Genomic DNA, 15620 nt, shown 5'->3' with positions numbered 1-15620 from the left:
AAATCTGCCAGGGAATAGACGAGTGCCGCACACGTGTTCCCCTCTGTAACCTAACAACATACAAAAGCGTGCAAACAGCCGCACTTGAGAAAGCGTCTCGTTCCTTTTTCTCGGTTTTCTCTTTTCCACGCTTCGAAAGCCAAGACACACAGTATTCAACCGCAAGAATCAAACACGGCAAAAAAACGGAAACGCTTCACCTTTACTCTCCCAGGCATTTCCTCTGAGGCGACGAACCCTACACACCACGTTCGCCCTCCACGGCGAGCACAAGTCCCTCTCCCAGCTTTCGACAAAAACGCAGCTTTACCGGTTCCCTACAATGGAACCATCGGAGGCACCTGCGGGCCGTCGTCCTTTGCACTCTTTCTCGCCTCTAAATGCACCGTTCCCCGAAATTTCCTTTTCACCTCGCTCGGTTACCTCCCGCGCGATGACCTCTGTGTGTCGCATTTTTCCAACTATTCACACCCCCTCTCTCTGTCGCTGACCTCCTTCCTTTCGCCCGTGCCTACTTCTCACTAGTCTCTCGCCTTCCTCTTCCCTGCCTTTTGTCTACTTTTCCATTTCTGCCTAGCATTCGCCCGCCCCTCTCAAACAGACCTTTCGACCTGAAGCCCATCGGGATCGGACCCGTCTTGAAAGTGTCCCAAGCGCGCTCCGACTCTGGACTCATGTCATTGCTTCTCTCCTGTCACACTTTTGATTTCTCCTGCATCGGTCTCCTCCATCCTCTATGTGCTATCCTGCTCCGGACAAACTCTACCGTTCGAGGAGTCGCACCCCTTTCTACGACGCACGCTGTCTCCAGTTGTCTCCTTGGCGGCCTCCCCTGCGCTCTCTGCCGCCTTCCCCGCCTTTGCGCTACTTCTCGCCTTGCCGTTTCCACTCCCCGCCTCCATCTCCCTTTCTCAAAGCTCTTCACGCAGAGGACGAGAAGTCGCTCGATATCGTGAACCGCTGGGAGTTCGAGTCGATATCAACGTCCGCCTGACTGGGGTCCTCGCCCTCGCGCGTCTCCACCTTCCCGTTCTGAGGCCCGTTCGCCTTGCTCGGCTCGTCCTCATTTTCAGGCTGCAAGAAGAAAGTGTCGACCGGAGTGAACGAATCCAAGAACTCCTCGTACTCCACCATCCCGTCGTTGTCGAGATCCATGGTGTTGACCAGCTGGTCAATCTGCTCCTCCGTCAACGGCGCCCTAAAAGGCAAGGCACGAAAAAACACAGACGCAGCTGCCGGACCCCAGTGAAACACACACACATTTCTCCAAATATATATTTATATATACCTCGCATGCAGAAGGGGAAAGCAGCGTGCACGGGAAAACGAGTCCTGCCTCGAGTCCTCGGCCGCTTCTTCCCGAGCGGTTTCCCAACCCGGGCGGCTATGCCCCAGACGGCCGACGAAAGCGTTTTCGGTTCCCTTTTTCGGGTGGCTGAACACGGTCGGCGTCATCGCGCAACTTACTCGGTCCGCGAAAGAACCGTGTTGACGGCGACGAGAGCGGAACGGAAGTCCTCGGAATCGACTTTCCCCGTCATATCTGGATCAAATTGGTGGAGCGCCCGGCGGATGCTACTCTTGTGCTGGAAAATAGCCGTGCAGATCTGGCCCCACAGCTGCACGCAAAACAAGAGACACCCCGCGCTACACAGGGAGACAGTGTATACCTCGACAGTTCCATTTTGTGTTTTGACCTCCCGAACCCCTCTCCTATCCACGCAGCTGACAGATGAGAACGAGAGCAACGACGAAAACAGGGACTGCGGGTAAACCGCAGTTTTTTTTGCGGACGCACCTACACCTCGCGCATCGTCAAACGAAAAAACGGGGGGAAACAGAGGAAAGGAGGCTTCAAACTCACCTCTTCCGCAGCGCTGTTGTTGGAGTTGCTGTCCACCACATGGAAGGCCTGAAGGAACTCCAAGTAGTTGATTCGCTTCGAGCCCGTCGTGTCGACCGCCTCAGCCACCTGCGCAGGAGACAAGGTAGCAGGCGTGGCGAATCTCCAGGAAGCACAGATCAAGGTGAGCGCAGGGTCTGAGTCGGGTTCTAATCCCCACAAAATCCACTAGAAACAAACTTTCCAGTCTGCTTTAACGGCCCTATGCCAGAAAGGCAACAGACGTCTCCCTGAGGAAAAGAGAGACGGGACATATGTACTCTGTGGATACGAACAAACACTTCCAGGCTATCTAGAGATATTTGGGACTGTCGTTTCTTGAGCGGGATACAAAGAAAACGGCTTTTCAATAAGACTCTGCATGATCGTCGGCTGTGGAGACCACGTCTGTGTACACGCATCTATGCGTAAACGTAAACTCCCGGATGCCCTTATGTATACCGTTGAAAAGGAATCGAATGTGTCAATACAGACAGCAGCTTGTTTTCCCCTGAATGGGAAATACGGGACAGAAACACACCTGCGAGATGAGGCACAAACGTTGCTATGCATGCAGACACCACAGAGATCTTTCGAACTGAATCTGGCGGGCCAGGCGCGGCATACTTTGTACAGGTGCTCGTCTGTGAGCGCAAAGCCCAGCTCTTCTTCATCGATCGTCAGGCGCTTGATCCCCGTCACAAAATCCGCGTACGACAGATAGCCTGCAAACGGTCGAATCGCATTTGCGCAGGAGCAACGCTCGCGTTGGCGACAAACCCTGCGATGGCGGACGAATGGCTGAGAAAGTAGAATTCGGCGAAAGACCCAAACGCGGCGTCCCTCTCTCGTCCCCAGTGTATATACACCGCCGCCCTTCCAACGCGACGAAAAACGCGAAAACGAAAGAAGACACTCAGCCTACACGGTCTGCAGTAGGGCGCCCACAGCCACACAACCGCACCTACATGTAGTGCAACCAGGCATATTTACATGCACAGGGATGGAGTGGGACAGAAGCCGAGGCGCACGCCTCTTGGCCCTACGTATTCGACGGTGCATACACTCCAAAAGGTGACGAAAACCCAGCTCTTGCGCACATGAAAACAGATAATGATACATACATATGTGTGTGTGTATTTGTGCAGTGTAGGCATCATCTCTGTATTTGGTATTTTGCATATTTTTTGCACGGCACGGTCATTCTTCCGTGATGAAGCGCGTACCATCGCCTCCCTCGTTGTAGTCTTTGAATTTTTGGAAGAGAGCGACGGCGCGCACCGCAGAGGAGCGCCTTCGGGCGTTCGTCTCTGGACCCAAGTTGCCGTCTTGTCTCTGCTGCTCGTAGTGGCGATTTGCTGCCTCGGCTTTGTCCGCCAAGATCGCTTTGCCGATGCAGTGGAGAGCTCGCTGGAGCCACGGCACGTTTCGCTTGCTGAACACGAAAACGCGAAGGGCGCAACAAGAGACTCGCACTTACCCCGCCGAATCCATGTGGGTAAAAAATGAGAAAAACACGACAGGGAAGGTGAAAACGTGAAAACGCATGCGTAGACGTGTGAAAAAACATCTCTTACTCGTCGTTGATCACGTGAGAGTAGACAACTCGGAAACGGCCGAGAAACTCAGCGACGTCGATGCTTCCGGCGGCCGCATTGAAGGCAGGACTGGCTGTGATCAGCCTCATCAAAATCCGAACTTGCGGTTCACTCAGACCTGAAAGCAAACAGAACCCGAGACGTCAGTGTCCACCACGGTCTGCACGGAAATCCATCGCTGACAGTTGCACTGTAGTGTACAGACACCGGAAAACGCGATCGAAGGCATTCAAGGGAAGAATGACATTTTCTCGAAGCGTTGTTTCTCAAGGCACCAGAAGCCCACCTCGTCTACGGACAACGTGAATACCAGTTGGATCCCGAAAAAACGCATTCAAAATCTAAATTAGGCCACCGTTTGTATGCATCTTCCAGAAAAGGGGAGAAAGGGCACGCATCACACGCCCCCACGCGAAAGCAAACAGACTGGGAGAGAGAGGAGAAAACACGGGAGAGGAAGCGGAGCAAATAACTGATGAAGGCGCCGAGTTTCTTTAGGGGACTCGTGACCTCGCGCACGTGAAGACAACACTCCAAGTGGAGGATCTCGAGAGTCCCTGAGGCGCCACAGACTTGTTGGAATGCGCTGTAATTCCTGGTGTCGGAATAGCAGGCTTCGTTCACTAGGAGAGCTCCAGGAACGAAATGAGAAACGACAGATCCGCGAGGGTGGAGAAGGAAAAGAGGATGCACAGTGCAGACGAACGGCAGAGAAGCGAGGAGAGGCGTGGAGAACAGCGACGGAAGAGAAACAAACGTACCAACATCAAGCTCTGTAATCAATTCATTGAATTCTCGGAAAGAGACCGTCCCGTCGCAGTTGCGGTCGAAGAGCATCAACGTTTCCTTCAGACTCAAATCCGCGCTCATGATGGACTCGAAGACCTGTAAATCGGGAGAAACCGAAACGTTTCGCTTCCAGTTGCCGCTAAACAAAACCGGACAGGATGGATTCTGGTTGAGGGCCCACGGCCGAACGGAAGACATCGAAAGAACTCTCACTTTTTGCACCCTGAAAAGTGTAGGAAAGAGCGGAAAGCGCGCGCCTTTCCCTTGCATTTTCAGTCGCCCTACATAGAGACGCCTTCACTTGTCAGTCACACGGAAGAAAGACTCACGCACACACGCGAAAGAGACGGCAGAGGGCCCTACGTGTGTCCACATCCGTCCACGCCTACACTGCCCGTATGTATGGAAAGGGGTGTCTGGACACCTGTTATGAGAGAGAGCCTCTAGAGGGAGGAACGTCGCGTGACCGCGCGCATGTCGAAACTTACTCGGGCGATGCACTCTCGCCTCCAGTTCAGATGTTTGCACTTGGGCGGTCGGAACTCGACTCGGTACCGGTTGAGGAACTCGTTGTAGTAGACGTAGCCGTCTTCCTCCACGACGTGCAAACGCTTCATGAGGTACACCCAGGGGAAGTTCTGCCCGAGGACATTCGAGCATGCCTCTCTGCGGTCCAAACAGCAAGAAACAGACCCACGTAAACGCGGCGATGAACGTGACACTCTCGGCAAAACGGGGAGCACGAATGGAGAGAAGGCACGATCGAGGACAGAGAAGAACCAGACCGAACCCAAGCGAACAGGGTAGGAAGTGCTGCACGCGAGAGTCGAGGAAAGGAACAAGGCGTGAGACTGCGAGAGAGACTGTAGAACGGGAAACGCGAATATCTCGAACGCGAAGGTGACGATGCATGTGAAAGCAGCGCTGGACTTTGTTTCCTCAAGAGACATCTCGCCTTTCTGAGTCGAGATCGTGGTTTTTTCTACCTCCACTGCGCCGGTTTCACACGTCCGCTCTCGGCCCCCATGTTGAAGAAACACCACCAGAGATCCGTTTTTTTCTCGCAAATCAGTTTGCAGATTTTCTCGAGGATTTGCTCGTTCATGCGAGCAGCCGCCGTCCGCCGATGCTGGCGCTTCGCCTGCATTTCGAGGTCTTTGATTCGCGTTTGCAGGAAAACCTTCTGGGTCGCCGCGCACGTCTCGCTGTGGAGCATCTGAATCTCTGCGAGAGACGGTGCCATGTACTCTTGGATTTCAAACGAAAGGTTGGCCTCGAAAATGATCTGACACATTTCCGCAGGAAACGAGGAGAAAACAACCTCAGACGATGTGCGACAGCGCGCGTGCGGCAGAAAGGAGAAATGAGCAGAGGAGCCCCAGCCGTATGCGCCGGCGCCTTCGGGGCCCGAACGTTTCGCGTCGAATCGATGGAGCATTCAACACCGAAAAAAGTAAGGCCAAAAGACAGCGAGAAGTGAAGCAACACAGCAGTCTGGGCGCTGACCGACACACACAGAAAATGTGGAATCCGTTTAAAACGCCTCGAGAAAACCTTTCGGTGCATGCAGGCTTACCACACCACCGTAGTTGCCAGTAGTGCCACAGTAGTTTGAGGCGGAGAAGAGAGTGACACATCGGCCATCGTGGACCGGCTCGAAGCCTCGCAAGTTTGTCGGAACCTGCGCGCATGCGCCGCAACGAAGAAGAGAAACACCCGGTAAAGCACAGCTTCGACGTTCGGATTCGTCGCTTCCAAGAGCCCCATCGCCACTGGCATCACACCTTCCAAAAGAGGTTTTCTGCTTGCTGTCCTTCTCTTGCGTCCCTCCCCTCATCTGCTGAGTCCACGGAGAAACGTGAAGAAGACATATACGGCATGCAGTCAAACCCTAAACGCAAACCTTTGCATTGTCAACTGGAGTGCGACGCGTGGAGGGGTATACCTGATGAGATCGAATGCACACTTCGAGGTTGTTTTTGGTGAGGAAAGCGTCGGTGATGTCTGGGCCGAAGGCGATGCAGTCTGCGCCGCGAGTGCTCCACCCTCGGCCGCTCTCGTGTTGCGGGTCGGACCAGAGGAGATCGAACATGAGGGTGTCTTCGAATGAGTGTGGACTCGCGGGGCACGGGCGCTGGCGATGGAGGCGGTCGATGTGATGGAGGGTGATGTTGTCTTTTCTGCAGAGGCCTCCGTGGACGACAAAGACGCGCTTTTCCATGACGACGCAGAGCGGCAGAAGGTGGAAAACCTCTTGAAACTTCTGGTACATGAAACCGCCGTACTTTTGACGAACTTCCTGAGCAAAGCCGTACACCTCGTTCATGTCCGCGCTCTCGTGGTTGCCCCGATTGATGACGACGCTCGACGGACACTGGAGCTTGAACGCAAAGAGCATCATGAAGATCTCCACCGCGTACCGCCCACGATCTGCAATGTCGCCGTTGAACAAATACCTGCACGCAAACCGGCCGCAGAAACTGCAGATGAAAGACAGCTCTACATAATTTGCCTCCTTTCGGCTGTTTGAACTTTTGAGAGCATAAACCATCAGGAATGCAAGGGGAGGGGGGTGGAAATCGGAACAGGCGACCCGTCGTCCAGTTCCAGACCAGCCTGCTGTCTCGACACCCCACTGCGTCAGTCCCTCCCCCAAAGTCTTACACGTTGGTTGGAGAAGGTGGGCCGAACTTGTAGAAAATCCAGAGCACGTCGTTGAGCTGGCCATGCGTGTCGCCGACAAGCTGCAAAACCAAGAATTGCACACCAGTTAGGAGACACACAGAAGGACCCGCGGGATCCAGAGGCTTTTCAGAAGGGTCCGAAACGAAGCGGAAACAGTCCCGGGAGGAACGGGAGACCCGAGCGTCCGAGACGCGAGGAGAAAGTTTTCGACCGTGCACAGGCAGACAGCTGGAGTTGAAAATCTTTCGTCAGCCAGGAGACGCCGCACGCAAATCGGAAGAAAAACGGAGACGCTTCGTCTCTCTCTCTCTCTCTCTCTCTCGAGAGAGAGAGAGAGCCAGGGCGGCCACCCCGCTGCGTCTCGGCTGCACAGGCGAGGAGCCTCACCACAAGTCGAGAGCCGCTCTTTTTGGGAATTTCCACTTCGACGACAGCGCCCTTCATCGTTTCCCGGTAGTGGTCGGCAACGGCCATGATCAACTCGAGGGCGTACTTTCGAGGCAGCGGGACCTAGAAGCACACACGAGACAAGAGCGAAGGCGGTGACACCCGCACGAAAACGCGCGATAAAAAGTTGGCAGTCGCTTTGGCTGTCAAAACACCGGCAAGATGCACCAGGAAACGACAAGTCTCCCAGTCAAAAGTCTCGCGACTCTCCCTCGCGATCCGTGTGCGCTGCTGGCCACAGTGTACGCGTTTGCCTTTGCTCAAAACCCGGCACTCTCCTCTGTACCGTCAGCTGTCCAAAGGGCAAACAAAGGCAGATCAGGAGCGCGAGATACAGAAACGAGCACCAGCAAGGGGACAACTCGCACGTGACGAGCGGGGAAGGGCCAGAACGCCAAAGAACGCTTCCGTTTGAAGAGTTTCAGCCTGCCTTATCCGTTCTTTCCGGTCGTGGACACACAGCTCACATCTGGATTGTCTCTGTAGTGATCGATGAGGTCGAGACAGAACTCCCGGGTGATTGGCCATTTAACGCGCGGACCCGTGTAGTCATCGGGGATATTTTCCGCAGAAATCGACGAGGCATCTACGCTGTTCCGGCCGACGCTTCGCTGCACACGAAAGAAAGGAGACAGCGAGAAGCTAGAAAACCTTCCAGTTTTGAGTCGCAGCTCTTGTTCTCCGTCGCCTCAGCAAACACACGACGGGGCACGCTTGTGTTTGTCTGCATGAGACGGGAAAGTGGGGATGCCCTCAAAAACAGACGCAAACGTCTCCGAAGGCAGGGTACTTCCCGTGTGAAAAGATTCCGTTTTCACCACACAGTTCCCCTGGACACGATTCTTTCTGAAACGTGCAGTCAGTGCGAGGTCCCGCGACGTCTCGACCACGCACGTTACACACACCGGACATCCTCGGAGTGCGTGTACAGCCCAACGCCGCCTTCACACCGTGCGGCGCTGGCACCATTGAGGTAACGAGCGCCCGCAACGCGCCGGCTCGATACGATGCCGACTGTCTAAAGAGCTACATGTTTACCTAATGCGGCCAAGATGCTCGACCGAGCGACACACAAAGGCGCCCTGACACCTGAAGGAAGAATGCATGTGCGTAGCTGCCTACCCACCCCGTTCGACAATGCAGGTAAATATACAGGACCACACCTGCAAAATAAGGTATGCTCGTGCGGAGATGGGAAGAAAGCACAGCCGCCATTCCCCCAGACTTGGGCAAAAGAGGAGTTTTGGTCCTCTGGAACAGATTCTTTTCGCGCGCGGCGTCTTCTCACCCGCGTGGAAGACCGCCGTCGTCCTCGAGGTGGGGCAAAGCCTCTGCTCCCGTCCGCTCCGGGAACTGCAAGGTGAGACGAAGACACTCGCTCAGGGCCCGTTTCCTCGAAGGCATCGACCATGTTCTGTTCGTGGATTTGTTTTTTGATGGTGTTCAGAGTCGGCGTACCGACGTCTCTGTACACAGCACCGCAGCCGGACCACGTTCAAAGCATCTGTTTCCGCGTGGCCGGTCCGGGCCCGCTGCTAGGGAGCCCGCGGTCTGTCCCCACTGCCTCTTTTTACCTCGTGTGTTCCCGGTTCATTCAGATCTCTGTGTGTGTTTCCCGTTCCGCAGCAGCTGCTCTCGGCATGACACTACTCTTTCGAGATTGCATGCAACCGGAAATCTCGCATCTGCACGCGAAGCTGGTCGTAGCACAACCCGCTTGTTGAACGTTTCAGTCGGGCAAAAAAGACGGAATCTTGTTCCGGCGGAATGGAACGACTCTCCAGGCACAAAAGTTCTGCATTTCTGAGCTGCATGCGCGTGTTCAGCTTCTTCGCATGAGAAAAAGCCCCTGCGTGCTGCCTCTTTCCCGACACTAGGTGAATGTGGAGGCACGGGACACCAGAGAGCGTCGTTCCTTGTGGAAGGTGTCAGACGGAACAGCGTGTACGTACAGAACAACCCCCGGCCACAACGCGTAGGCGTATATTCGCTGTCAAACGCGTGGAGGGCACACGCACCTGTTGTTTACGAGAGCATCTTTTTCTTCAAAGGCATCTAGCTCGTTCCAAAAGTTGAAGGCAGCTGCATCCTGGAAGGCCTGACGAGCTCGGTAGCTGCGCCACGCCGCTTGGAGTTGAGTTGCTGAGCACTCCTTTACTGAACAGAAGGCAAACGCACGAAATCGCCGGATGGAAAACAGAAACTGCGCGAACCGCAACGACAGACACGCCGGTGGGACAGGCTTCTAGAAGAAACACCCCATAGTTCAATCTGGCCAGCTGAGTCCACACTCCAAACACGAAGCATCAGTTCTCAATCGTTCCCCAGCCTTTCACGCGTCTAAGTGTCTGCTTCCTTCTTGTTGCTGAGAACGACGTTGGACACGTTTACAAACGAAGGCTTTCGGAGTATGACCACGTTATGAAGGCTAGTGCTGCTACTACTACGGGGGCGTCACGAACGGGAGACCATGACAGAGAACGGTGCTCGAAACCATGACAATGCATTGTTTGAGGAGGTAACCATGGAATCTGGGGGAATCGAGAAGAATAGGTGGGAAGGGCGGGGGTGAAGGGCGTGAAAGTGGATCAAACTGGAGCTTACCATCGTAGGCTTGAGCGCGGTTCTCTTTTACGAACAAGCCCATGCCTGGTTTACAGTTAAAATATCGCTTGCCGTCCACAGAGCCATCGTTTTCTCCAAGTTTTCGACTCGAGAACTCAACACCGAAACCTGTTTGACTGGCATTGTGCTTCTTATTGAAGGGATTGGGCGGCAGCTGTCCAATATACCGGATATGGGCTTTGCGGCCATACACGGCCACAATATCTCCAATTGAGAACCCCATCGCGAAGCAACAATATTCCGTCGGGAAGCTTAGATGAAGAGGTGTGGAAAGGGCGGAAGACCTAAAGAGGGAGAAGGAAAAAGAGTGCTTTTTCAGAGTTTCACATGAGCAAAACCGCCGTGAAGTCGCCCAGCATGCGCCGGTGCATAACTGGACTCGATGGGTGGATCTGACAATGCGGAAAGCAAGTTTACCATGAAAGTCAACGAAACTAGGCCTTCAGCGGCACGGCAGAAAAAAAAAGAATTCAATGTGGGCTCAAAGCAACGCGAAGTCCCCCGCCACGGGAGCCCGTTTTTTTGTCACAGAAAACATGCTGCGACAGCATGGTGAATGCGGATCGAAACGGAGATTCCGCATACAGTATACTAAACAATTAGCAAACCTCCGTCACAGAAACTCAAACATTCCAGTTGTACCGGAGCGTGGGTCCGCACCGCGCAAGCTTCGGCGAAACGCACAGGAAATGAGAACGAAAAATCGGCAAGTCCAAGCAGCGCGTGGCAAAGAGATCTGCGGAACAGCTCCACTCGTAAATCAGGCTAGCTACCCTGCGAGTTCCAGTTCGTGAAGATGGACGGTACGACAAGTCCTCTAAGCAGCTGCCTCCCACATGCGGCAAAAGGGACGTTCCTGAGGCTTACTAGAGATGAGGGACAAGCCAAAAAAGAAATTTACAAACATCGGGTAGTTTTCTCCCTCGACGTGCCTGCGCTTCCGGCCGTATATAGGGGGGCTGTTACACCTCCACCGAGAGCCCCCCGCGCAGCCGCCTGCGAGTATGTTCCGCAAAGCCTCAACGCGGTATCTCATGCGAGATGGCAACGCCAACAATTTCTCTTTTTCAAACGCGCCGTTCCACTTTAATCCGGAAGAAACGGGTTTCCCTTCCGGCGTCTCTTCGGAGCAAAAAACAGTGAACATCCGCAACGGTGTCGAGGTTTTTTCCGCTGGGCTGTTGCAGTCGTGCGCCTGATTGCTCGGCCGTGCCAGGACCCGCGAACGGAAAGAGCAGCCCGTTGCGCTCCTGGGAAGACAAATAACGTTTCCTTCAAGTTGTTCAGGTGCTTGCCACTTCGTTTAAGGAAAGACGTTCCCTGCGCATCAAACGCTGTCGACTGTTTGCGGTCTGTACAATCAAATGAAGCACTTCCCTTTCGAATGCCAGTTTTGACCTGTTGACTGCAATCGCACGAACCTTGAAGCAGTCCGCTGGGGTATAGCTGTGTTGCTCGTGGGGGGTGGGGGGTTTTACAGCAGTTTCTTTCATTCCTTCATGGACAAACGTAGTCTGTCAGCCACAGTTGAAATACGAAAGTGCGCGCGCTGGCAGAGCATTCCTTTATCCCTCAAACATGACGCACGCCACACACCACTCTCCATCGGACTGAGCCTGGGAAGCTTTAAGGTCAGCGTGCGAACGGCTTTAGTAGTTTGACGGGTAACTATCCGTGAGTCAATAGTCTCCCAGAAAATAACTACGCTAGTAAGGGAACGTGCAGATCCAGGGCATGGGGATTCGCCCGCGAACGGGCAGCAGCGGCAACTTGCTGGGGGCTCTCGTCCGCGTAGACTCTGAGCTGCCTTGGAATAGCACACGGGAGTTTCTATCCCATCAACAGCCGCGCGGTGTCCGTGTACAGTTAGTGGATTTGGTTCCTCGCGCGGGGTATGACACGCGCGGAAAGTTCCGCAAGAGGTTGGACGAGTGTGTTTTCAAGTGCCGGGTAGATCGCTGTAGTTCTCCGGCATGCGTGAGACGAACACAGTTGCTACGAAAAGGTACAGGGGCTCTGCCCACAACAGCCGAGTTCTTGATCCGCCATGTGAAAAACACGGAATACAACAGAAAATACCTGTGTGTGATCTGCTCCACCAGAGTACATTCGCCACGCCTGTGCCGCAACATGAAGAGCAGGGAAGGCAAGTCAAACACAGTCCTTTGCATCATCTCTCCTTAAAAGAAACCACCGTAAGAGTCGGGAGCAATACGGTTTCCCTAGTCTATCTGTTCTACAGCTGGTTGGGACGGGCAAGACAGCCAGCGTTTTTAAAACTACACCTGCATGGGTGAGCAGAAAGGTCAAGTTCGTTAAACAATCTTTTCAATGAAAAGGAGAAACACTGACAAAGTGTCACGATAACTGCGGTGGGGAAAGACCCCCATGCTTCTTTACTCCCGCGATGCATCCGCGCGCTCCGCCGCAGCAGCGGAACCCGCGGTGTAATCCGCCGAATCTGTCGAGTCTATCGAACCCTTCCGCCTCCCCTGTTGCGTGAGGAGATCCTTCATCTGCAACTGGAAGTTCGGATCGCGAAACGTCGCATCCGCAAATCGCACGTAGCCTTCCTGGCCACCGGTAAAGCCACTGGATCTCCGTCGCTGCTCACGTAAATCGATTTCTGGCTTCATCAGCAGTTTCGACGCCAACGAGTCGTCGACCGCACCTAACGCGCCTGGCGGCGAGCCGGCTGTTAGAGCATGCGAGGGAGCAGCGAGTCCCGCAAGGACGGGTTCTGGAAAGACAACATGCCATCAGCAGAAGCTCTGTGAGGTGTTAAGCTTTCAAAGTCCCTGCCTCGGCCATTTCCCTCGCGGCCGACACCAGCTCTACCCACTCTTTCGCGGCGTCCGCCAATGCTACCGCCCCTGGCACACCGAATGGCAGTGGCACACTGCGTCCATACACGTGTTGAGAAAAATGGATCTAAAACAAAGAGAATGGGCGCGGCCCATGTTAAAGTCAAAACGTGTGTGTCAATACAACGGAGGACATATCAAGAATGCGACAGCAGATACAGTCCACCTGCAATCGCGCACTCCTCGCTCCGCCCAAAGGGTTTTTGACTGCGTTCACCGCGACCTGCCACCTGGGCAGCAGTATACAGCCTCCATGATCGGGAAACGCATAGAACCATTAGAGACCATTAGAGCACGGAGAATGGTTAAGGGAAGAAGAGAGTATGCTGACCAGTGGGGGCGCACTCATACTGGGTGTATAAGGTATCATGTCAGCGACGGGATTCTGCTGGCGTCGCCGCTACTTTTGAGGACAAGGAACGTGCGAGTGCCGAAGTGCATACACACCCGAAACTTGAAGGGATTTTCCAGTGTCAAAACGCGTGGGAGTCACGACCCACAATCTTGCTAATCCACACTGACCGTAACCCCACACGACACGAAAGCATTTTCCGCAACTCGCTACTCCCGGGCTTCGAGAAGGACTCTATCACTGAAGTTGTCTGAAAGACAGAAGGCCAAAGGCCACGCTCACTGGAACGGCTCATCCGATGGCTTTGGTAGCAAGAACAGATTCGCTAGCGAGGATCGGAAAAAACTCAGAAAGCCAACGCTACTTGGAATATACACAGCTCGAACCGGCACGGGTCACCCTCCATATGCTCCAGTCGCAACTCCTGTCACGGAACGCTTTACACTGTTCTAGCACAACGCCTTTAAATGCGCTTGCGTCCCCGTCTCCACCTAGCGTCACAAGGCAGCTTCGCTTCTTACCGTCTTCATCTTCGTGTGCCGGTTTCTCCCGAAGACGATCGACGAGGTCAGAAAAGCGCTTGATTTTCTCGGCTGGCTTTGGCGCCGCGCCAGAGGCCATTCGAGCAGCGTCGAGCCACCGTCGCTGCGCGCGAACGTGCGATTGTGAGGCAAGCTGTCTCGCTCTCCGTTTGATCTCTTCTTGTCGGTAATCTTCTGTGCCCGGCACCAATCCCCCTGATAAAATCGCCCATATAACAGCAGAAACAAGAGAGATGGCACACCGAGTCAGAAGTCGCCGAGAGCCTCAGAAAACTTCGATGACCTGAAGACACTCCACAGAGCTATTCTCTCACAAAGGAAAAAGAATGGTAGTTTGATTGGCATGGCAATGCGCCACGCAGCCATTGTATTGCCATAGTGGAACAGCGATGCCGTCTAACAAATACTTCACCATGCGTGCAGATGCGCAGATGCGTCCCACGACTTCCACGATGGCCTCGACTACCATATCTGCATATCGGGGCGTAATTGCCTCGCGATGGTAAAGTGTCACGTACACGTATCCGCTTGATCGGACACAGCAAGAGGCAGGCATTATCTGTTTTGGCGAGAGAGAAGGCCAGCGCAAGTTGCCTCTCATCTGAAGAGAAGGCATTGCTCCCTTTATAAATGTCCGCTCTCTGCCTCAAAAAAGCAGCACCAGGTGCCTCGCATCACCCACGAGAACCCTTCGAAAGCGTCAGTCGTTGATACCTGCTTCTTCGATCAGGGACTTGCGTTGTGCAGCCACCGCTTTCAAGCATCCTGCGAGACCACCTTTGTCTTTGAAGGTCAGCATTCTCGTGCTGCGTCGAACGATAGGGTCATGCACGATCTCCGGTATTTCCTCGTCTTCGCTGTCTCTGTCATCGTCCGCATTTGACGCATCTACTCCGTCGCGACCGCTTGCCGGGTTCACACCAGCCCCAGTTTTTCGCCGTGCCATGAAGAAGTCGTGATGGCTAGTGCTTCCCGCGACTGCAATGTTCGTTAGTGCTCTATCCAGAGAAGTGGTACTAGCAAGTCGCGCGAGCATGTCCCGGACGCGATCCGAAGCATCGCTCCGGGCCAGAGAATAGGTTCGTTGTGTGTCATTCTCCGCTTCCTTCTCAGCAGACACTAGAGACGCAACGGTCGCAGCTGATTCATCTTTGTCACCGCTGTTACTTTCGACAACATTCTGCCCGTCTCCTTCGGCGTCTGCGCGCTTTGCGCCCCCTTCATGCTCTGCAACTCTAGAGGAACAAGACTCACTCCTCACCGAGGTGCACGCGGCCTTGAGCTTGTCCGTGGCTTGGGACGATGGTGAGTTGCCTTTGGCTATCTTCTCCGTTGGTGTGTGTGTGACGCCCTCTTCGCCCTGGCCTCTGTCAGACGAACTGGAGTTGTCGGCACTTTCGGTCGGTGCCTCCCCACTATGGCTGATGCTTTCAGTTTGTGTGTCCTCGGTAGGACTGGAAGTCTGCACTGCGCCGCCCGAGGATGTGGCTTCTCCCTCAGCATTTTCCGGCGTCTCCTCCCACGGCGACCAGCCCTGCTTGGCAGTATCGAAGTACCACCACTTATCAGCAGACGAATCATAGTAGTATTGAACGTTTTCCTCCATCTTCCCTTTAAAGTTTCAAGAGAGCCATGGAAAGTCAAAGAAACGCGAGGTTAGTTGTTCCTCTGATTCACGTTCGCACTGGGTTCAGCATGGTGCACCAGGAATGCGACACAGTTGAATGATGAGTTGTATTGGTAGTTTGGACCTTGAAAAGAGACGCTCTCGTGCACGCTCGGAATGTGTCTGATTGGCGGTACTGTTCCCCAAGTTGGGCAAAATTCCTTCGACGA

General features: G+C 54.2%; 2 protein-coding genes across 2 annotated transcripts; both read right to left on the bottom strand.

The window, feature by feature from the left end:
* Window positions 1-921: 921 nt before the first annotated feature.
* On the bottom strand, window positions 922-10249 carry NCLIV_066900 (putative serine/threonine protein phosphatase 5; the record flags this gene model as incomplete). Its single annotated transcript, XM_003886241.1, has 17 exons — window positions 922-1198; window positions 1468-1619; window positions 1865-1972; window positions 2510-2607; window positions 3109-3317; window positions 3460-3598; window positions 4242-4365; window positions 4758-4935; window positions 5256-5554; window positions 5846-5950; window positions 6215-6725; window positions 6934-7013; window positions 7342-7464; window positions 7869-8012; window positions 8690-8867; window positions 9420-9558; window positions 10006-10249. 17 exons carry the CDS (start codon window positions 10247-10249, stop codon window positions 922-924), a joined length of 3108 nt encoding a protein of 1035 aa, XP_003886290.1.
* A 2173-nt stretch (window positions 10250-12422) lies between these two features.
* On the bottom strand, window positions 12423-15390 carry NCLIV_066890 (conserved hypothetical protein; the record flags this gene model as incomplete). Its single annotated transcript, XM_003886240.1, has 3 exons — window positions 12423-12766; window positions 13764-13979; window positions 14499-15390. 3 exons carry the CDS (start codon window positions 15388-15390, stop codon window positions 12423-12425), a joined length of 1452 nt encoding a protein of 483 aa, XP_003886289.1.
* Between the last annotated feature and the right edge of the window lie 230 nt (window positions 15391-15620).

Source organism: Neospora caninum, chromosome XII, assembly GCF_000208865.1.
Source record: "Neospora caninum Liverpool complete genome, chromosome XII".
In the NCBI taxonomy this organism is placed as follows: Eukaryota; Apicomplexa; class Conoidasida; order Eucoccidiorida; family Sarcocystidae; genus Neospora; species Neospora caninum.
This window is presented reverse-complemented; position numbering and strand designations above follow the sequence as displayed.